At 64.6% G+C, this 20,325-nt stretch overlaps 7 protein-coding genes across 7 annotated transcripts in view; 6 read left to right on the top strand and 1 right to left on the bottom strand.

Annotated features, from left to right (window-relative positions):
- Positions 1-973: 973 nt before the first annotated feature.
- Positions 974-3,616, top strand: PFL1_03957 (uncharacterized protein; the record flags this gene model as incomplete). The annotated part of the gene is made up of 1 exon (XM_007881480.1): positions 974-3,616. The coding sequence occupies one exon, from the start codon at positions 974-976 to the stop codon at positions 3,614-3,616; it is 2,643 nt and encodes an 880-aa protein (XP_007879671.1).
- Positions 3,617-4,745: 1,129 nt separating this feature from the next.
- PFL1_03958 (uncharacterized protein) lies at positions 4,746-6,143 on the top strand (the record flags this gene model as incomplete). Its single annotated transcript, XM_007881481.1, has 1 exon — positions 4,746-6,143. The coding sequence occupies one exon, from the start codon at positions 4,746-4,748 to the stop codon at positions 6,141-6,143; it is 1,398 nt and encodes a 465-aa protein (XP_007879672.1).
- Positions 6,144-6,199: 56 nt separating this feature from the next.
- Positions 6,200-6,933, bottom strand: PFL1_03959 (uncharacterized protein; the record flags this gene model as incomplete). The annotated part of the gene is made up of 4 exons (XM_007881482.1): positions 6,200-6,309; positions 6,395-6,419; positions 6,517-6,753; positions 6,838-6,933. The coding sequence occupies 4 exons, from the start codon at positions 6,931-6,933 to the stop codon at positions 6,200-6,202; spliced, it is 468 nt and encodes a 155-aa protein (XP_007879673.1).
- A 1,775-nt stretch (positions 6,934-8,708) lies between these two features.
- On the top strand, positions 8,709-10,373 carry PFL1_03960 (uncharacterized protein; the record flags this gene model as incomplete). Its single annotated transcript, XM_007881483.1, has 1 exon — positions 8,709-10,373. One exon carries the CDS (start codon positions 8,709-8,711, stop codon positions 10,371-10,373), a length of 1,665 nt encoding a protein of 554 aa, XP_007879674.1.
- A 2,507-nt stretch (positions 10,374-12,880) lies between these two features.
- On the top strand, positions 12,881-13,794 carry PFL1_03961 (uncharacterized protein; the record flags this gene model as incomplete). The annotated part of the gene is made up of 2 exons (XM_007881484.1): positions 12,881-13,087; positions 13,501-13,794. 2 exons carry the CDS (start codon positions 12,881-12,883, stop codon positions 13,792-13,794), a joined length of 501 nt encoding a protein of 166 aa, XP_007879675.1.
- A 2,002-nt stretch (positions 13,795-15,796) lies between these two features.
- Positions 15,797-16,714, top strand: PFL1_03962 (uncharacterized protein; the record flags this gene model as incomplete). The annotated part of the gene is made up of 3 exons (XM_007881485.1): positions 15,797-15,893; positions 16,269-16,362; positions 16,579-16,714. 3 exons carry the CDS (start codon positions 15,797-15,799, stop codon positions 16,712-16,714), a joined length of 327 nt encoding a protein of 108 aa, XP_007879676.1.
- A 1,529-nt stretch (positions 16,715-18,243) lies between these two features.
- The window catches only part of PFL1_03963 (uncharacterized protein), a gene marked incomplete at both ends in the record, with an annotated part of 3,066 nt that continues 984 nt past the window's right edge, over positions 18,244-20,325 (top strand). The window contains 3 exons of the mRNA XM_007881486.1: positions 18,244-18,733; positions 18,837-18,976; positions 19,191-20,280. Coding sequence (XP_007879677.1) covers positions 18,244-18,733; positions 18,837-18,976; positions 19,191-20,280 — 1,720 coding nt within the window. The remainder of the gene's footprint in view (positions 18,734-18,836; positions 18,977-19,190; positions 20,281-20,325) is intronic.

Here is a 20,325-nt window from a genome sequence, read left to right on the forward strand (position 1 = left end):
TCCTGTGCGTTCAAAGCTTCTATTGATGGCGCATCTCGCCCACCCAACACAGACAGTAGAGTAGTGGCCGTCGGTGGCACGCGACTTTGTGTGATGCCCAACAACAGCACTGCCTTCCCGGACTGCCTGCGATCGAGGCATGGCTGTCAAAGTACGGCGCTCAGGGGGTCCATCTCTCCGTCGGTATAGGCTCAGGGTTCCGGCCTGCGGCATTGAAAAGGAGTGGGGCGGGCAGGGTCCGCCCGTACCGAGCCAACCGAACGTGACCGGCAGAGGTCCGCGAGGGCAGTGGGGGTGCACGACGTCGGTCAAGTAGCGCCGCTCTTCCGTACACGCCATCGATGCAGACGGTCAACAAGATGCATGGGCATGGGACGTCGCCGCCGCCGATGCAACGTTTGCCAGCCGCACGCATACTCGTGACGACAACGGCGACCTCATCGGCGATCCGCCGCAGTTGCAGGATCGGGCAGAAAACTAGCGGGTGAGCCATCGGGCGGCCGGCCTAGCGGCTGACCCATCGCTCGGGTGGCGCGATGTGGAGGTTTAGCCGCCCTGGCCTCTGAGCTTCGACGGCGTAGCGTCATCGGCGTCGCTGGCTGCTCTCTTCCTCACTCGACCCTGGTCTCAGCCGGGGGACCCTCGAGCTGTGGCACCGTCCCCCGTCGTCACCATCCGCCTTCTCCTCTGGCAACGGCCGAGCAACGGGGGACGTCCCCTGGCCAGAGCGACGACCCCTCTGCCACCCTGATCCCGCGACTACAACAGAGGAGCAGCCAGCTTCTCACACTCTCCACACCATCTCCAGTCGCCCTCCTGTATCGAATCCCTTAGAGCTCTCTCTCCTCCCTCTTTTGACCTTTGCCAGGATCGATCGACAGTCGCTGTTCTTACTTCTAGGTCCGGCGGCGACGGAAGCTGGCGTGGACCTGCACCTACGCCACCCCCTGACTTCGGACGCCCCACACCCTGGATGCTGTTGCGCTTGGCGGCAGCACCCACCTTCGGGATCAGCCGAACACTACTATCGCTGCCCTTGAGCCGCGGCGCCCTCGCCACTCCCATTATCCCAGTTGGCTCGCTCCGCCCGGCTTGGCTAGCCTCTTCAGCCCTTGCGATGCCCACAAGGACTCGCTTCAGCTCGACGGAGGGCAGACCGACCAATGGTCGCGGCATCGCGTCCGACACCAAGCCGATTGCCAAGGCGGCAGCAGCCGAAATCGTCGCCGGCATCGCCCCGGGCCAGACAGATGGCCCCCGAAAACGCGGCCATAGGCAGCCGCTAGAACCCTTGCCAGTCGAGGCAATGGACCCCACGCCAGATGATTCGGGGTCAACGACGGCCTCGGTCGCCACCATCAGACCAACCAGAGGGACCCGATCCCGGGCAGCCAAAGCCAAGGTCGAGTATACCGAGTCCGATGCCTCGCTTTCACCGCCCCCGTCGCCGACCGCCCCCGCCTCGCCTCCACGGGCAAAGGTGGCCAGGCGAACGACGGGCAGGTCCAAGACCAAGTCGAAGGCCGAAAAGGAGGGCGACGACGAACCGCACTCGGCCTCTGAGCCGACCGTCGGAACCGCTGCCGAGGATGCCAACGGAGCATCTCCGACGAAGCGGAAGCGCGCGCCCGGCGCATCCGCCAAGGCCGCCAAGCCCAAAGCGGCCGAGCGCGAGACCCACATCGAGACACATACAAACGTCCACGGCGAGCAGGTCGAGGTCGAAGTCGACGAGGAGGGCGACCCGGTCCGGCGCAACAAAAACGGCAAGCTGCTGCCCAAGCGAAAGAAGAAGGAAGTCGTCTACGAAATCCCCGAGGTCCAGCACCGAGACTTTCGCCTCGAGGGGCCGCCCGACAAGAGAGAGGAGCGCAAGGACGGCTTCCGCGGCGAGCTGGGCTACGCCTGCCTCAACACGGTGCTCCGCTGGCAGGACCCGCCCGTCTTCTCCAGCCGCACCGCGCGGATCAAGACCATGGACGAGCAGGGTCCCGAGTACATCAAGGAGCTCGGCCGCCTCAATGCGCGCGACATGATCCCCATGATCCTCTGGAACGAGGCCAACGGCATCCGCTTCATGCGCCTCTCGTCCGAGGTGTTTCCCTTTGCCTCGCACGCAAAGTACGGCTACTCGCTCAAGTACGCCGAACGGGAGCTGCGCAACGCCGGCGACCTGGCCAGGAAGCTCGGCCACAGGCTCACCATGCACCCGGGCCAGTTCACCCAGCTCGGCAGCCCGAGGCCCGAGGTGATCGAGGCCGCCATCCGCGACCTCAACAGCCACTGCGAGATGCTCGACCTGATGGGCATGGACCAGGACAGCGTCATGATCATCCACGGCGGCGGCGTCTTTGGCGACCGCCAGGCGACGCTGGCGCGCATCAAGGAGACCTACACGACCCGGCTGTCGGACAACGTGAAAGCCCGCCTGGTGCTCGAGAACGACGAGATGGCCTACAGCGCCGACGAGCTGCTGCCGCTCTGCAAGGAGCTCAGCATCCCGCTCGTCTTTGACTTCCACCACGACCTGCTCCGTCCCTCGGCCCGCCCGCCGTCGGAGCTGCTGCCCGAGATCCAGGAAATCTGGCGCAAGCGCGGCATCCGGCCCAAGTACCACCTCTCCGAGCCTCGGCCGGGCGCATCGAACCTGCGCGAGCGGAGGGCGCACTCGGACCGGTGCGGCGAGCTGCCTCCGGATCTGCCCGCCGATGCCCACTTGATGATCGAGGCCAAGGACAAGGAGCAGGCGGTGCTCGAGCTGCATCGCATCTACAACATCCGTCCCGTCGTCCACGAGAGCCTGCGACCGCCGCACGAGGACATCGGCGTCAAAACGTCTGGGCGCAAGGGCAAGCTCGGCGGCGAGCATCTGCCCCGCAAGCCGCGGGGGCGTGCAAAGGCCAAGGCGACGAGCGACGAGGATGGCGCAGAGGACTCCGAGGCCTTGACCGCGGAGGGCGACGATGCCGCGGATCCGGACGCAGACTACGCCCCTGCCAAAGGGACCCGGTCGCCGTCGAAGGCGGCCGCCAAGGCGGATACCAAGGCCTCCAACAAGGCCAAGATCCTCGCCGCCATCAACAAAGCCAAGGAGGTGGCCGCACGTACCGGCCGCGAGTACAAGGGCCCGTCCGGCGAGGCGTACGAGGAGAGCGACGCCAAGCCCGAGGACGAAGTGGTCAAGAGCAGTCAAGAGGTGCTCGAGGACATGAAGGTCGAGGCCGAGTGGGTTCGTGCCGAGCTTCGAGCCGGTCGACAGCGTCGGGTCTACCTGACCGAGGAGACGTTCGACGAAGACGTCGACGATGCCGATCAGTCGACGCTCGCCAGCGGCGACGACGGGCAGCTGTCGATCGCGGCAAGCAGCCCGAAAAAGGCGTCGCCCACTGGGAAGAGGACCGGTGGAGCTAAGCGGAAGCGTGGCAAAGTCGACGCCGGCGGCTTGAGCGTCATCGACGACGGAGCCAGCGCAGGAGGACCGCCGGATGTGGCAGCGGACGGCGAGACGGCGGTGCTGCAGCAGGGAGCCCCGCCCGAGGAGTTGCAGGCCGACCACGAGGAGATCCCTCTTGTCGGTGAGAAGCTTAAGCGGGGCAGAAGGGCTCGGGCGGGCTGACGATAGGTCGATGGTGCCTCTACGGCGAGCACCGTTTGCAGCACTCGGAGGAGCCGCATCTCCGATGACGCGCTGGACATCTCAGACTGCCCTCTGGCCCACCCTGTCTGCTTGTGGAACGACTCCGCTGGGCATCTGCCGTCATCTGCCTGTCAAGGAGGGCAGCTTCGAGACCTGCTGTGCACGAGAGGCTCCGACAGTCTCCCTTCCCGGCCTCCATGCTGGTTCCGGGCCCAGATCGCCGCACGTGCTGCGGAACGCAGACCTCCTGTCAGAGCTGCACACGTCCGCCATGCGCGTGCAGGCGGAAAGATCGATTTCTCTCGCTCCCCTCCGCCGCTCGATGACGGATGCGCTTGCACGGCAGCTACCGAAGCTCGCGCCATCCAGGTTCCACCGCCTTCCTCGTGGTGTCCAATCTTGGTCGCACGATATCGCTGGGGCCGACGTCGGTTGTTCGGGAGAGAGATCTCCGCTTGCCCTTCTTGGCCGACCGTGGCCTCGCTCCGCGGCGAGGTGGGGTGAGCAAAGAGATTTGCGAGACGGAAGCGACGACCGCGCTCCTCTCATCGACAAGCGATGCCATGCTGACCGCCGGTTGCGATCCACCAGATAGATACAGCTGTGCCGCGACATAGATTGCCGACGGCACGGAGACGAGCGAAGAGGGGCTCCACACCTGATGCGACCCACCAGGCTAAGTGCTATTTCATGCATCCTCGCTAAGCAACGCCCGCGCTGCCATCAACACGCCCCCAGCCAGGTACATAGACCAAGCCAGGCTAGGCCGCCAGGCGGTAGACTGGCGAGGATCGCCGTCGTGGCGAGACGAGGCATGGCGTGGCAGCCAGCCGCACGACTGGGGTCCATCGATGGCCAAAGCGAAAGGATGCCCTTGCTTGCCAGGCAGTCATGTGGGGAAGCAGGGGCCTCCTTGCCCCATCTGTTTCTTGCGGCGCAGTCGTGGCGAGATGCAGCAGCGCCACTGCTCGAGCCTGCCGTATAAGATGGGCCATTGCTCGGGGCTATGATCGAGGCTCCCACTGCTCCCGGCCTCGTAGGACGACCCTCACGACTGCGCACGAAATTCGTCACCTCTTCATCCGACCGCCACCATCTCTCGCACACCATGACGCTGCCCCGCCTCTCTCTCTTGCTCCCGGTGGTGCTCCAGCTGCTGGGATCGGCCTCGGCGCTCCCATCTCCCGCTGCTGTCGCCGATGAGACACCGCTCTGGCTTCGGCAGGCCGACGCCGCCAACAGCACCTCGACCTCGTCGGCGGCCGAATCCCGCTCGACGCCCGGCTTTGTCAACAACGGCACCATCGGCAGCTACGACTGCTCGACCTCGGCGTCGTCGTCGTCGCAGGTGTCGTTCAGCACGGTCCCCGGCAGCGGATGCGTCGAGGCGCAGCCTCCCGTCTACCCGTACAACGCCATCAACCTGCGCTCCTCGGACGACAGCATCCGCGCCACGGTGCTCCCCTACGGCTCGGTCGTGTCCGAGCTCTGGGTCAAGGACCGCTACGGCGGCTGGCGCGACGTGGTCCTCGGCTTCGACAACAAGACCAACTACGGCACCGACACCATCCACCCCAACTTCAGCCCCATTGTCGGACGGTACGCCAACCGCATCAAGAACGGCACCTTTGAGGTCGACGGCAAGACGTACAAGGCGCCGCTCAACGAGAACAACCTCGACACCCTGCACGGCGGCGATATCGGCTACGACCGCAGCGCCTACCGCGTCGAGGAGGTCAAGGCCGACGAGATCCTCCTCTCGCACCTCGACCCGGACGGCTTCCAGGGCTTCCCCGGCGAGGTCAAGACGTACACGCGCTACCGCCTGCTGCCGGACGCGACGTGGGAGATTGAGCTCAACGCGACGGCGTCCAAGCGCACGCCGCTGATGCTCTCGTCGCACGTCTACTGGAACCTCGAGGCCTACAACGAGTCACAGACGATCCTCGACCACGTCCTCCACCTGCCCAAGGCCGACAAGTACGTCAAGACCGACACCATCCTCATCCCCACGGGCGAGCTGCCGACCGTCGAGGGCACGCCCTACGACTTCCGCACGCCCCACGCCTTCCGCGACATGTTCAACGAGACGCTCGGCGTGTGCGGCTTCAACTGCACCGGCTGGGACAGCTGCTTTGTCATGACCGACCCGCCCAAGAAGCGCGAGGCCAAGCAGCAGAGCGTTATCGAGCTCTCGTCGCTCAAGTCGGGCATCAAGCTCTCGGTCTCGGCGTCCAACCAGCCCGCCATCCAGGTCTACACCTGCAGCGGCATCAACAGCCCAGCCAAGGGCTCCATCCCGCGCAAGCGCAGCCACGGCGGCGACGGCACCCTCGACAAGGTCTACGACAACTACAGCTGCGTCGTCCTCGAGATGGAAGACTACATCGACGGAATCAACAACCCGCAGTGGGGCCGCGACCAGATCTACGGCCCGGACAGGCCCTACCACTGGAGGGCCAAGTACAGCTTCTCGAACATTGACGAGCAGGGCAAGGCCATGTAGGCGGGCGTCTCTATTTAGCCTGTTACTACGCAGTTCGTACGTAGACAGGGCCCCTTCTATAGTCTTCCCTTGGCGCTGGCCAACTGTGCGCCCGATATGAGAATGCAAGGCCCGCCGTAGATGATCTTTTCCTGGACCTGCTCGGACTGGGATCGCACCCACGAGACTTGGAGTGAGGCGAGAAGGGACGAGAAGACCGGCAGAGGTGTTAGTGAAGCTCTTGCGGGGCGCAGCGCACGGGATAGGCTCACCAAGCTCGGCATCCTCTGCTCCGGGCTGTCACGGTCGCCAACGAGAGCAGCGGAGAGAGTTCATCAGTCAGTCGCGCCGCGCCGGTGCGTTTGCACGCGGAACGCCCGGCCTGCGCACTCACCTGCAGCCAGAAGGCGCCCACGCCGCTATTGATGCCGTCCTGTACGACGCCGAGGCTGATCTTGGGCGGCGTGACGATCGAGAGGGAGAGCTGTGCCTCGCTCTCGATCTTTCCCTCGGCCTTGAGCTTCTGCACGAGGTCAGCCACGTTTGCAGAGGTGGGCAGGCCCTCGATCTCGGGCTCCTTGGGATGGATCGGCGTGGCTGGGATCTTGTGCGCCTGATACCACTTCAGGACCTGTTCGAGACGTGCAGGCGGGTGCCAGGAGAAGGTTGAGCGCAGTTGCGGTCAGGAACGGGGCAAGAGCCGGGAGAAGCGCACCTTGTTGCCAAACTTGGACGGGTCCTTGCTGGCTCCGACGACGGCATAGCTGGATGACTCGAAGAAGCGCCCGAGTGCGGTCTGGACGTGCGACATGGCGGCGGCGATTGAATGGGCGGCGGGGCGGCGATGATGGGGACAGGTGTCGTGGTCGAGAGGGGAGCGGGCGAGGGAGGGCCGCCGTTGGCCTGCTGGGCAGCACGCCATCTTGTCGGCGGTGCCGATGGCGGCGCGCGGGCCATTCCGTCTGGCTAGCGGTGGAGGCTGTCGGAACCGCCGCCACGCCGAGGGAAGTCCTTAGCTCCGTCACCGGTACTTCCGACGATACCTGCCAGGCGGCGAGAAACGCCAAGCGTCGTCTCCGGAAGGCTGTCTCCGTGCTTCCTGCCTGCCTGCCTGCCTGCCTTTCGCTCCAGGAACTGCTGCTGTCCGTCTCTGCATGCTATGGTATTGCCCCACAGAATTCTCCATCAGCTGTGCCCACATGGTAGGCCATGGCCGCACCACGAGACGAGCCCACGTTGTGGGTATCCAGCAGGCAGCCAAGCCGAGCCAAGGCCAATATCCGTTCCCGTCCTCCCACGGAAAGACGAGAGCATCTGTCGAACACGGTACCCGTAGGCATGCCCTTGGCATAGTAGTCATATCCGTCCAGTCGGTGGTGTGCCGTAGACGATGATAGCGGAGAGATCCGATGGGGCCGACGACAATCGTTCCCTCTGGGCGGCACGGCCGTCGGCGAGCCCGGTCCGCTGGGCCAGGGAGAAGGAGGAGGAGCCCTTTTCCCCGCACTTCCGCCTTTTGCTTGCTTGGTTGCTTGGTTGCTTGCTTGCTTGCTTGCTTTGCTCGTTGCTGGAACCGGCTCATCCGTGCGAACCAGGTCGGACTGCGAATAGCGGCGAATCCTTCCGCGGTCGGCCAGCGGAGGGCGAGCCTGCCCTCCTGTAGCTTGCCCTGCCCAGGCCCTACCCCGCCTTGCCTCGCCAGAATCACCCCGCGTTTTCCCCAGCGCTGCTTTTCCCCCGCGCGCACCCCGAAATCGTGGGGAAGCCGCCTGTCACCGACGATAGCCCACCGCGACCCGGCGGCGGCGCGGCTCAACCGCCCAATCGTCCAACAGGCTAGGCAGATGTACCTGCACGTACGTATATCTCCCGGTGGCCCGGTCATACTCGCCGGTCGTCCCGCCCCGTTGTGCCTACGTACGGTGCTCTCCGAGACTGGTCCGCTCCCCATACAGTACGTGAACCGAGGCGTCTCCATGCTGCGCCTATTTGCGCCTGGCCAATGCCTTCACCGACGCCTCGCCTTCGCCCGCGCCCTTGGCCCCCGCCCTCGCGTAGCAACGCTTCGCATCGCCCTGGCATCGCCTCGCCTCTTCTCGCCTCTTCTCGCCTCGATCCTCGACCACGTTGCTCATCCTCATCGGTCAGTCGGCAAGCGGCCGCGGTGTGTGTGTGCGTGTGATTATCCGTACAGCATGCTTTGGCGGCAGCACTACCGGCCTAACGTGGAGCTTCTGCACGGCGGCCACCCTGGGCGGACAGGCGGGAGAGCAGTGCCGGTATGGGCACCGTCGGGCGGCGTAGAGTCGGAGCCAAACCCAATGGTCGGCGCGACAGAGGGTGCCGTCCCCCTGCCCAGTTGCAGCCAGACTCTGGTATATAAGATCCTCGGCCATCTTCGTCACCCTCCATTCCCTCGCCTCCAGCCCTCATTCTAAACGCCGCCTTCTTCTCTCTCTCTCTCCTCCTCACTGCCTGCTTGCTCCTCTTCCATCTTTGCGGCTGGGCTCTTCTCTTCACGTCACGCTGCTCTTAGTCTCTCGACAATTCCGTCGACCGCTGCTCTCGATCCTATCTCCGATTGACATGTCCGACCAATACCCTGACGACACTAAAAAGGACGACCGCATGGTCGCGCAGACCTTGTCTCACGCCAGCCCACAACACGACAAGAACTCGTACGATGAGGAGACCAACGTCCCCTCCGGCCTCCCCGAGGGCATCGACGAGAAGAAGCTTCTGCGCAAGATCGACTTCACGCTCATCCCATGGATCTGCTTCCTATACCTGCTCTCATTCCTCGATCGGGGCGCAATTGGCAACGCGCGCATCTACGGCCTCCAGACCGATCTCGGCCTGTCGAGCACGCAGTACGCCCTCACGCTCACCATCTTCTTCCTGCCGTACGCCGGCTTCGAGGTGCCCTCCAACATCCTGCTCAAGAGGCTCCGCCCGCGCATCTGGTTCCCGCTCATCACCATCTTTGTCGGAATCTGCATGGCCATGCAGGGCGTGGTCCACAACTACGGCGGCCTCCTCGGCGCCCGCTTCGCACTCGGCGTCGCCGAAGCCGGCCTCTTCCCGGGCGCCAACTACCTCCTCGCCGGCTGGTACAAGCGCAACGAGATGGGAAAACGCACCGCCATCTTTTTCTCGGCCGCCACCCTGGCCGGCGCGTTCGGCGGACTCCTCAGCTACGCCCTCAACCTCATGGACGGCATCGGAGGCTACGAAGGGTGGCGTTGGATCTTTCTCATTGTTGGAATATGCACATTTCTCGCAGGAATCCTCTCCTTCTGGCTCTGCGTCGACTTCCCGGACACGGCGTCTTTTCTGAGCGACAAGGAGCGACGCGCCGTCGTATGGCGGCTGCAGCAGGACCAGCAGTTCTCGGCCGCGGGCGAGACGTTCCACATGAACCACCTGTGGCGGGGCATCTGCGACTGGAAGACGATCGTCGGCATGCTCATCTACGCCGGAGTCTGCGGCCCGCTGTACGCCTTTTCGCTCTTCACGCCGACCATCCTGCGCGAGCTGGGCTACACGGCCAACCGCGCCAACCTCACCTCGATCCCCATCTACGCCGTCGCCTGTCTCTTCACCGTCACCGTCGGATTCCTCGCCGATCGCACATCGAGGCGCTCCCTGTACAACGTCGGCCTCGGACTCGTCGCCATCGTCGGCTACGCGATCCTCATTGGCAACAATCCGACCTCCAAGCCCGGAGTATCCTACTTCGCATGTTACTTGGCAGCCATCGGAATCTACCCGGCAATTTCCAACACCATCTCGCTCGTCGCCGGCAACTCGGAGGGAGCTTACACCCGGGCGGTGGTGACGGCGATGGTGATCAGCTTCGGCAACTTTAACGGCGCGCCAACGAGCAACGTGTACCCGACACGGACCAGCCCGCGCTTCCAGATGGGCCACGGGATCATTATCGGGTACCTGTTCATGACGGTGCTCGCGTCGCTCGTCTACTACCTCGGCGTCACGCGGGAAAATGCCAAGCGCGAGGCCGGGCTGAGGGACGAGAGGATCCTGGCGTCGGAGCTGTCGCCCGAGGAGCAGGCCGGAAGGGACCTGGAGGCTGAGGCGGCGCAGATCCGCGCTCAGGAGGCGGCCGAGGCGGGATGGTGGCGCCGGTTCCAGTACGGCCTGCACCTCCAGGGCGGCGGAACATACGCCACGGTCGAGGAGGCCAAGAGGCTCAAGGGCGACCATTGGTCTGGCTTCCGCTACAGGTCCTAGGCCGGCGCGCGCGTTGTTGGCGGCGATTCGGTCGCCGGAGCGGCGACCGACTTTGTATCATGACTCGAAATGCTCCAACGAGAAAGAAAGAAGGAACGACAAGCTTGTATTCATACATTCCTTGGCAAAGGCTCGCCAGATTGTCGATCAATGGGTGTCCTGGTGTGCGTATGTGAGAACGGGAGATGGCAACAAGGATATAGAGGTCGCGGTCGCTGGTTGCGCGGGATGCGCAGCACGAATTGGTCGACGATGCTGAGCACCGGCCATCGTCTCAGCCGCGAGGCGAGAGTTGTCGTCGTGCGGATGGCGCCGGCAACCCTTCGAGGCGCAGGCCCGACCGGATGTGCCGTCGCTGAACAGCTCGTACGTCGTGCTCTGAAGCATGGCGCGTCGAGAAACCCAATAGGGAATGCAGGATGGGCGGGCGGGCCTGCCGAATCGAGGACTGGCCGGCGCAGCCGCAACCGGAAGGCCCGCTCTTGCCGCGCTTGCTTGCTTTTCTATCAGGCACGGAAACGGTGCTACGGTGAGACAGGGTCCGCTACGACGGCTGCGACAGCGAGCTTTCGATCTACGATGGGCGACCCTGATCTCCTAGCCTCGTTTTGTGTCTTGACGCGGCATCCCTGCTACTGTACATGTACTGCTCGCTGTAGGTTGCTCGTCGGGAGGATGAGTGGGCCGCAGGGACCTCCGTAGTGATGACGTCCGGCACGGCTGTCCGTAAGCGCAAGATCATTGTCACCCCGGCTTCCACCTCCGACGACAGGAGGTAGTGGGTCCGGGATCTTGCCGCTGTCATTCGCCCATGCATCGATGCTCTCGCCGTGTCGCAGTCAGCGGTCAGCGTCATCCGCGTCGAAAGAAGAGGTAGGCCGGCAAACAGGATGATGGCGGCGGAAAGAGAAGAAACCGTGACGTGAGAGAGAAGCCGACCTCCGCTTGGCCGGCGTCGCGGCCTGCTCGACGCAAAGTGGCATGACTTTTGACGGCCCTCAAGCGCTCTTCCCTGCCTCCGCTGTGACAACGACGGAGTGAAAGGCCGTCGGACGATGTGAAATTAGAGCTTGCCTGCCAGGCCGGGCTCCTTCCGTCATGGCATGATACGGATGATGGCTGGCGGACCTTCAAAAACCACCTTTTCTTCCTCAGCGACCGGGATATGCCTGCCTGCGACTGTGGTATGCGCTGCCGGCAAGCATCCGGCGGTGCTCATCATCCCCGGCCGCGCAGAGAGGGCGAAAGCCAAGCTCCTCCTCGCTCGGCTTCGGGATGTCCGTCGGACGTGCCGAACGGTGCGTCGCAGAGAGGAAAAGAGGGACGTCTCGCGGCGGCGCCATGGCGACAGCGTCGAGAGTTGAGCTAGCTTGCGCATGTCTTTGGCCTGCTGCTGGCGGGCCGCACGCCGTCCGACTTGGCGCAGCGCGGAGGCTGGGCGCCGAGGCTGTATGGTGCCGGTTGGGAAGCGTCGTGTCCGTGTCGGGGCAAACTAGGTCAGGTTCGTGGCACGGAGGTGGAGGGAAGCCCAGCCGGTCGAGGAGCGGGGGCGAGGCCAGGCACCTGCCGCTGAGGCAGCACCTTGCAAATCAAGTGACGTCGAGCTACGTGCGAGCGGCAGGCGAAGGCAGGCAGGCATCTGCCCGACCCTTTTTCCATCCTGGCCGCGGCAGCCCTTGCCCCACCCTCTCTAATTTTGCAGAGACGCAGCGTGGGCCTACTAGCTGTACCAGGCCAGGCCAGGCCAGCCCAGGCCAGCCCAGGCCAGCCCAGGCTAGGCCGCCGCAGAAAGTTCCATCGCCCAAGCGAAGGGCACCAAGAGTGGGCAGCAGCGCAGCGGGCAGCAGCGACCGACCCACCGCCCTGCCGCAACATACACCGCCCCAGGGCATTCCCTCTAGATGATGGCTGTGCGTGCACAGAAGCACTTTGCGAGGCAGCGGAAGGCGTGGCGACAAGCTGCGGTGCTGTTTGGCTGGTGGAAGTCAGCCTCGAGGCAAAGAGGCAGCAGCAAGCCAGGAGGAGAGGTGGTGTCAGGGTTGCGGGCTGTGCCAGGCCGGCGAGCAAATCGAGGTCGTGACGCGAAGCGAGGGAGCCGACGTAGACGTCAACCCGCCGCAGGCTGGGTCTGGCCGGCATGCCCTTGGCTTGGGCTCGGGGGCCGAGTCAGGCTCTGGACGGAGCTGACTCTCCAGAGCGCGCCCACCCTGCCTCCTTCGGCTGCCCTCTTGGCACCTTTTTTGCAATCTCCGCGCCGGCAGAGAGAGAGGAGGAGGTCGGTGACGGCTTCCGTTGGCAAGGAAGCTTAAAAGGGCAGCTGCCGGCCCGCCGCTACCGTTGCCTTCATCCATCCCCTTCCGCACCACCATCCTCATCCACCACCCGAGCGACATCGCCATCGCCATCCCTGCGCCTCTAGCCTTTGCAAGCATCGCCGCTACCGCTCACCCCAGCCGTCCCTAAACCTACGCTAGGTAGCCACCTCACCGGCCTTTGCAGCTCTCACAATGGTCGACACCTCTGCCGCGATCCGAAGGGGTCACCCCATCATCTTCATCCTCTTCACGGCGCTCAGCTTCATCACCGCCGTGATTGCCTCGACACTCGTCAGCGACTACAACTCGAACAACAACGCGCCCAGCGACGGCGTCAACGGCGCCGTCCGCTTCCTCGTCTTCTGCGGCTGGTGGGGCTTCCTCTTTGGCATCCTCTTTGTGAGTGTCTCGTCTTGCCGCTTGGCTCGTCGTGGTGTTTCGCAGGCAGGGCTCCGGTCCCCCTTGGGCCCCTTTCGGTGGGACTGCGACCGAAGCGGTGGCTTCCGGGCCCAGAGTGCTCCCAGAGGACGGCGTGGAGCTCGCTTGTGGGTCTGGGATCCCCCCATGGCGCAGTCAGCAGGATGGTTATTCTTTTAGAATATTTTTTGTCGATGAGGCCGCCCGCCACCAGCCAGCCATGGCGGAGCGGGTCGAGCCGATGCTATCACTCGTGTACTGATTCCAGAAGGGCCCCGCGGAGGGCGCCAGAAGAGCGCGCGATGCACCACCACGGTTCGTCTGGGTTCCAGTGTCGCTGACCGTACCCCGTCCTACACTTCGCTCTGCCCTCTTCACTCCTCGCCACCGCGCAGACCGTCTTCTTCCTCACGGGCAAGGGCGGCATCCTCACCTCGATCGCTGGCCATGGCATCTGGATCTTCCTCACCTGGCTCTTCTTCGTCGCCGGCGCCGGTGCTCTCACCAACAACGTCGACGGCAGCTGCGGCAACCGCGGCCCCTCGTTCCCCTACTGCAACTCGGTCAAGGCGCTCGAGGCCTTCTCGTGGATGGCGTGGATCATCCTCACCCTCATGCTCGGCATCGTCGCCTTTGTCGGCGCCGGCTCGTTCCGCGGCGGCAGGTCGGTCAAGGAGGGCCTCGCCTAATCGGTGTCGTTGTTCGCCACTCGAACCGCTGTCAGACAGCGCCCTGCCGCTACCATGACTCGAAGCCGCGATGATCGCGCTCGGATAGCCACTTGAAGGGTCTCCGAACGGCCCACACAACGCTACGAACACGTCACACTTTCCTCGCCCAACGCGCCCAACACGACGAGCCCGATATACCAGTCGAGTCCACCCACTCGACACGCACGCTCTTCGCCTTCTTCTTCGCTCTGCCTCTGCCTCTTTCTTTTCGTCTTCGTCTTCCTCTCTGCCCCGTCCTATTTGCCCTTCGCTCTTCCCGTCATTTCATGTAGTTGTGTGTTGCCCTGCCCATCCAACCCCATCAAACGACCTCTCGGGAAGAAGGAGTCCTCTTCTCCCCAACCTTTCCCCGTTACCCAACCCTGTATCATGAATGCTGACGGCCTCTGCCTCTTTGACGTTCCAAGATGATCCACTCGTCAGGGAGTTCGGTGTGCGATTGTGTGGTGGCTCAAGGAGAGCAGGCCGGCACGTGAAGTACTTGCTTGCTTGCGCTGTGGCAGACCCTGCCTGACACGTCGGTGACGTAGACGGGCTGGCAGAGCCGGCCCGAGCTCGGCTCCGAAGAAGGTGGCACGCAGCCCTCCATCCCGGGCCGGCCCGAACAAGCGGGCCCTGTCGATCGGATCGGCGAAAACGAGGCCGCCAGGCTTCTGGCATGCCAAAGTCCTCCCTCGGAGCGCCGCCCTTCCTACGTCATCCTGGCGGCTCCCACTCCCGGTCCACCCTCGTTCGGGCCCCCGACTCAGCATCATTGCGAGGCAGGAGCGGTGTATGACGAGCCACGCCACGGCGATGCGATGACCACGACGCGGGGTCGGGAGGTCCTCGCTCGGAGCCGGCGTGAGCAGGGGATGTCCAGCAAGGTGAACGCCCAAACGGACCAACCAGATTCGAGCGTTTGGCAAAGGGTTGGTCGGCGCCGGCGCCGGCGACGACGGGGCGGGTCTGGGGGGCGGTGGCGCGGCGAGGACACGCAACGGCAAACTCGCTCGCTCTTCGTCGGGCGAATCGAGACTGCCTGCGGTCTGCTGCAGCTGGCGATTTCGCCCGCGTGCCCGGAAGCTGCAGCTTGCTTGCGCCGTCCCGGTCCGCTGCGACGACAACGACTGACCCTGCCTGCTGGCAGATCACGCCGCTCGACTCAACCCTGGCCTTTTCGATGTGCGAAGAGCTCGTACAGTACGGAGAGCTGAGGGCGACAGGTGGCGTAGGCCAGCGTCGAGGCTCAGTCGCACCTCACCTTAGCTAAGATCGGGAACGCATCCTCCATCGGCGTCGACCGGGACCCACCGATGGCGCGGCGGGCAAACAGAGGGTTGGGAAGGAAGGCTGCATGCAAGGCGGAGGCAAAGGGCCGGTTGAGGAGCGCGAGCGGCGTGGCCTGGATTTCAAATCAACCCGCCCGGCCCCTTCCTGCCCCTGCCCTCTGCTGGAAAAATGAGGTCAGTGGAGAGTCAACAAACCCTGCCTGGGCTCTTGGCTGGGCCGCGCCCGCCTGCAGGCAGCCCGCCCTTTCCGGCAGCCGCCCGCGAAGAAACGAAGCGAAACGAAACGAGCGACGAGAAAAAAATTCATCGTCGGCCGCTCCCGCCGACCGATCCCTGGATGACCCGAGCCAAGCCGGCCAGGCCAAGCAAGCAAGGCCAGGACGAAGGGCGCATGCGAGGAACGACAAAGATCGCCCAACGGCTCGCTGCCGTGGGGTTGGCTGGGCCGTGGCTGGCTGCTGACAAGAGGCTGGCGGTTTGGTTGGCCGACTGAGCTGGGCCCCCGTCGCCCAGGAGCTCGCCCCCGTGAGTCAAGGGGGGGCAGGGCAGCCGGGGTCCGCCACCTCTAGCCTCCCTCATCTATTAGACCGCCAGCCACCTTGAACCCTTCTTTCCGACCTTCCCTCACTACCCACAACCACATCAACTTCCCTCTACCAACCCCGACCCACACCACCACACAACTCACAATGGGATTCAAGGACGGCGATCTCAAGAAGGGTGCTGGTCTCTTCAAGACCCGCTGCGCTCAGTGCCACACCCTCGGTGCTGGCGAGCCCAACAAGGGTTAGTATCTGGCGACGCAAGGTCGACCGATTGCAAGCGTCCGCTCCGTTGGCGATGACGGGCGATTACCGGGTCTGGCGGACGCCGCGGAGCACTGCGCTCGCTGCGACTGGCTTCCCCGTCAATGGCGGCGCCCGGCACGGCGAGGCCTGGACAGCTTTCACGCATCTGAGCTGCCTCTGGAGCTCATGCGCTGCTGGATAAAAGGAGCTATCTGCCTCCCGATACGGCTCGATGCGCGCCCGGATGGCAGTGCGGGAGGACGCCACAGGCCGTCTTGCAACGGTCGCCTTGGCCTCTCTGGTACTCGGAATACACCACGGATCTCTGAGCTGACATTCTGTCGTCTCCGCTCCATGTCTACTCCCGCCACAGTCGGCCCTAACCTCCACGGTCTCTTCGGCCGCAAGACTGGCTCCGTCGAGGGCTTCAGCTACACCCAGGCCAACATCAACAAGGGTGTCACTTGGTGAGTGTGCCATGCTCGCCGCTGCGTTAGCTCCGGCGCTCTGCTAGGATGGGCAGGCCGGTTTCGCCTCGCCTCTAGTGCTGTCACGCGTGCGAGGGCGATCGACTAGCCACGGCGCCGCACCTCGAGGAGCACGAGAGTGAACGCCCTTCCGTCACAAGGACGACCAATTAACGACCTTCTTGCGCTTGTCGATTCATGTTCCCATTTCTGCAGGGACGAGGAGACCCTCTTCGAGTACCTCGAGAACCCCAAGAAGTACATCCCCGGCACCAAGATGGCCTTTGCCGGTCTGAAGAAGGAGAAGGACCGCAACGACCTCATCACCTACCTCCGCGACGAGACCAAGTAGAGTTCCGAACGGCGACACCTCGCTTGCCTTGCAGATACCGACGCACTCCGGTTCCTCGTAGCCCATCGCATCGCCGCCTCCGGTAATATCACACCCTGCTACACTGCTCCCATCTCGACCGGCCGTATTCGTTTGCCGTGGTCATGCTGGCCCAGCTCCGACATTTGAGAGACGCCTGCTGTGACGAGCCTGTTCAATCGTGCGGCCGTACGGCCTGGTCCACGACCGGAGGACGACCGGAAGGAGAGTAATGTGAGGCGATAGCGGCGGGTGGCGAACAACGCTGGCGTGAAGTTCGTCGACGCGTAGGACCCTGCTGACGAGGCGACGGCTGTCACTCCGGGCACGGCCCCGCCTGGGCTGGTGCCTTCGTGCGCCGCCGCCGCCACGCCAAACGTCCGAGGGTAATGCGGGATGCCCTCTTGGTTCCCAGCTGCAAAGGCGGGCAGGCAGGCAGGCAGATAGATCCATGTGCGAAGCTGATGTTTGTCGCCCCTTGACAAGAGCCTAGCAGCGCGCAGCATGGAGAGCCAGGAACGTTGGGGCGCCTAGCGTCACGTATCGGGGTGTTTTTCCCCGATGAAGAATTATCATCGGCGTCGATTTGGCCAAATCGGGCTAGAGGGATGTCCGCCGTCAAGTCTTAGCGTCGGCGCGACAGCCGCGACTGTATGCTGTAGACACAGCCACCGGTCACCAGGCCCGACCGACCGACGGCATGTCTGCCTCTTGCCTGCTGCTGGCCACCACTCTATTGACCCGCCTGCGCGCGCCTTGCTGCCCTCCCTCCCCCCACCTCTGAGATCGACCGCCAGCTCCCCTCCTGCTTTCGTTCCGCCGACTCGACCGCCGACAGCTAGTGGTCGTCGTCTCGATCGCGCTCGCACCCACACAACGCGGGCGCCACCGCCGCCGCCGTCGGTGTCGTGTACCACCTGGACGGACTCGAGGTGCCTTTGTCCGCCGCGCCGTCCTTATCGCCCTCGCACCGCCGCTCCTCGACTTGGTCACCTTACCCACCGCACCCTCGTGCTTGAGCTGCATAGGAAGCACCTTGGCAACGCCCCGGCCCGAGGATAAGCCTGCACTGCTCTCCGTCCCGCTCCATCCTCCGTCGAACCCGGACAACGACTCTCTTTCTCTTGCTCCGCCGCTCGCCCCAGCATCGCACACGGACCCTGCCTCTCCTCCTGCTCCCATCGGTTTCCGCGCCTTTTTGCTTCCGACTGCCACCTCGTTCCGCCCTTATTCGCATTCGCATAGCAGGAATCCTCGAACTACGCTCTGGCCACCGACCTGCCGTCCCGACCCGGACCAGTCTGTCTTTCGCAACCTTGCCCCGTGTCACTGTGCACCTCTGTCAAGCATTTCTGTTGCCACTGCGGCCAAATCGGCAGTAGCCTCAGTTCTGCCACCGCTCGCCCTCGTCCGTCGACCGGCGCTGAACTTCGACTGCGCTTCCGGCAGCAACAGCTCACGCGTGGCCGTGGCATCACCGTCCCCGGCATCAGCGCCACACGTATAGCAGTATGTCGGTGACGCCCCCGCCCTCGACGCCCCCACCGCCGGGAACGCCTGGCGGCACGCACAGCAGCCCGAGCAAGCAGAGCAGCAGCCGATGGGGTACCATTTCGGGCGGCGCTCTCCGCAGCCCACCTCCCGCGCCCTCCTCGGGTGCTTCCGTCCGCCGCAACCACACCATCCACGGCGCCCGCCAGAACGACAAGCCCCGTCTCGAGAAGCACTTTGAGCAGCCGGAGAACTTCGAGCAGCTCTACGGCGCCGGACACGCGACGAGCTCGGCCGCCGGCCACTCTTCGCTGGGCATCGATGGGGACCAACGCGGATCGTCGTCCTCGTCCTACGTCCACCATCCCTCGAGCGACCCCCTTTCCTCACCTCCGAACAGCTCGGGCTTCGCCGACGAGCCCCTCACCGACCTGGCCCCCCTGCAGGCGCTCTACTCCAAGGCGAACGTCTCGCGCAACAACTCGCTGCCGACGCGGCATTCCTCTCGACGTGAGTCGCGTGTTTCCTCCAGGCCCTGCGGTATCGCATCGCGGCATCGAGAGACCCTTCCGTCACTGACCCTGACCATTCCGCGCCTCGTGCCCCGTTGCAGTGACCTCGCATATGCCGGCCAGCGCGACCCAGGGACGCTCGAGCCTCTTCAACAGCCTCTCGGCAATCACAGGCGGGAGCGACCACGACGAGCACGACTGGGAAAAGATGATCCGCGCCGGCGGCGCCCTAGGAGATGACGTGAGTAGCTGCGTCAGTCTGGACTTGCCAGCGTGTCGACGTGGGTCCAGGAGCCGGCTGCATTGTCGGCCCTGTCCACCCTGCATGCACGGACCCCCTCTGCGCGTGCGCGCTGCTGAAGGCAGAGTCTGCGCTCCCCCTTTCTTGTCCCCTCTCGTCCTGTTTCCCCACCTGTCCTTCTGTTTCCTTCAACGCCACGCTGGGCTTCCACCAGTCCAAGGACTCGGAGGAGGAAACGCTAGACGCCCTCTGGACCGACACCCTCTTTATGCACAAACGATTCCCTTCGGCCGCCACCTCGAACCAACCACGCTCGCCCATCGCACACAGCGAACACCTCTTCGAAGGCCACCACCGCAGCGGCAGCTCGAGCGCCATGGAGGCGATCGAACAGGGCTTTTCGGCATCGTCACCTCTGGGCCCCGGCTTCGTCCGGAGGCACCAGTCCCTCAACCACCACCACGGCGGCCGCCGGCTGACGACACGGTCGTCGGATCTGCTCCGACAGACTACATCGACGGCTGCGCCTGCGCCGTCGACTTCGATCTCTGCCGAGATCGAGCAGGCCCTCAGCCCGCGCCAGCCCACACTCAGCATGTCGGCGGCCAGCAGCCCGATCGCGCCCAGCAGCTACTCCAAGACACCCTGGGGTCACACCGGCGGCCACACCATCGGATCGCCTTCGCGCTTCGCCAACAGCTTTCCATCGCCTACCGAAGGCAGGATGGCCGATCAGCAGCGGGAGCAGCAGCAGCAGCGGGATGCGTCAGCTCCGGTCCACGGGCGCGTCGCATCCTCCTCGGACTCGCCATCTGGCTCGCTGATGGACATCCACGCCAGTCTAGCCAAGCTCGACATCCGAGGCTCGTTCCAGCCCATCCCCAGCGACCCGGCCGACGCACACCACGGCCTGCCCGAGCGGCCGAGCCTGCAGTCGAGGAGCAGCTCCTCGGACATCCAGATGCAAGCCGGCCAACAACGCAAGCTCCCGTCCTTGATCACGAACCGAGATGTGCTGGCCAGGGGCGCCGGCGCGACGCCGGGACAGATGGGCGGTCCGATCTCGGCGGCCGCCTATGTGCCCCCCATCGGCCATGCGCATTCTCGCCAGCAGTCGCACGAGCCCGGCGCAGGCGGTCGGTTCGAGAACGGCCCTCCCCTGCGCCTCGGCCCGTTTACCGCGGCGCCGACGACGGGGTGGCAGGAAAAGGAGCAGCTCTTTGGCGGCGGCGGCGGCGGCGAAGGGCCGGCCGCGCCGTTCCGCGGCAACGACCAGTGGGGGCTCGGGCTGAGCGCCGGACCCCGTTGGAACCGAAAGGGTTTGAATTCACTGAGCGGGCTGGCAAGGC

Source organism: Pseudozyma flocculosa (assembly GCF_000417875.1).
Source record: "Pseudozyma flocculosa PF-1 unplaced genomic scaffold scaffold00012, whole genome shotgun sequence".
Classification (NCBI taxonomy): Eukaryota; Fungi; Basidiomycota; class Ustilaginomycetes; order Ustilaginales; family Ustilaginaceae; genus Pseudozyma; species Pseudozyma flocculosa.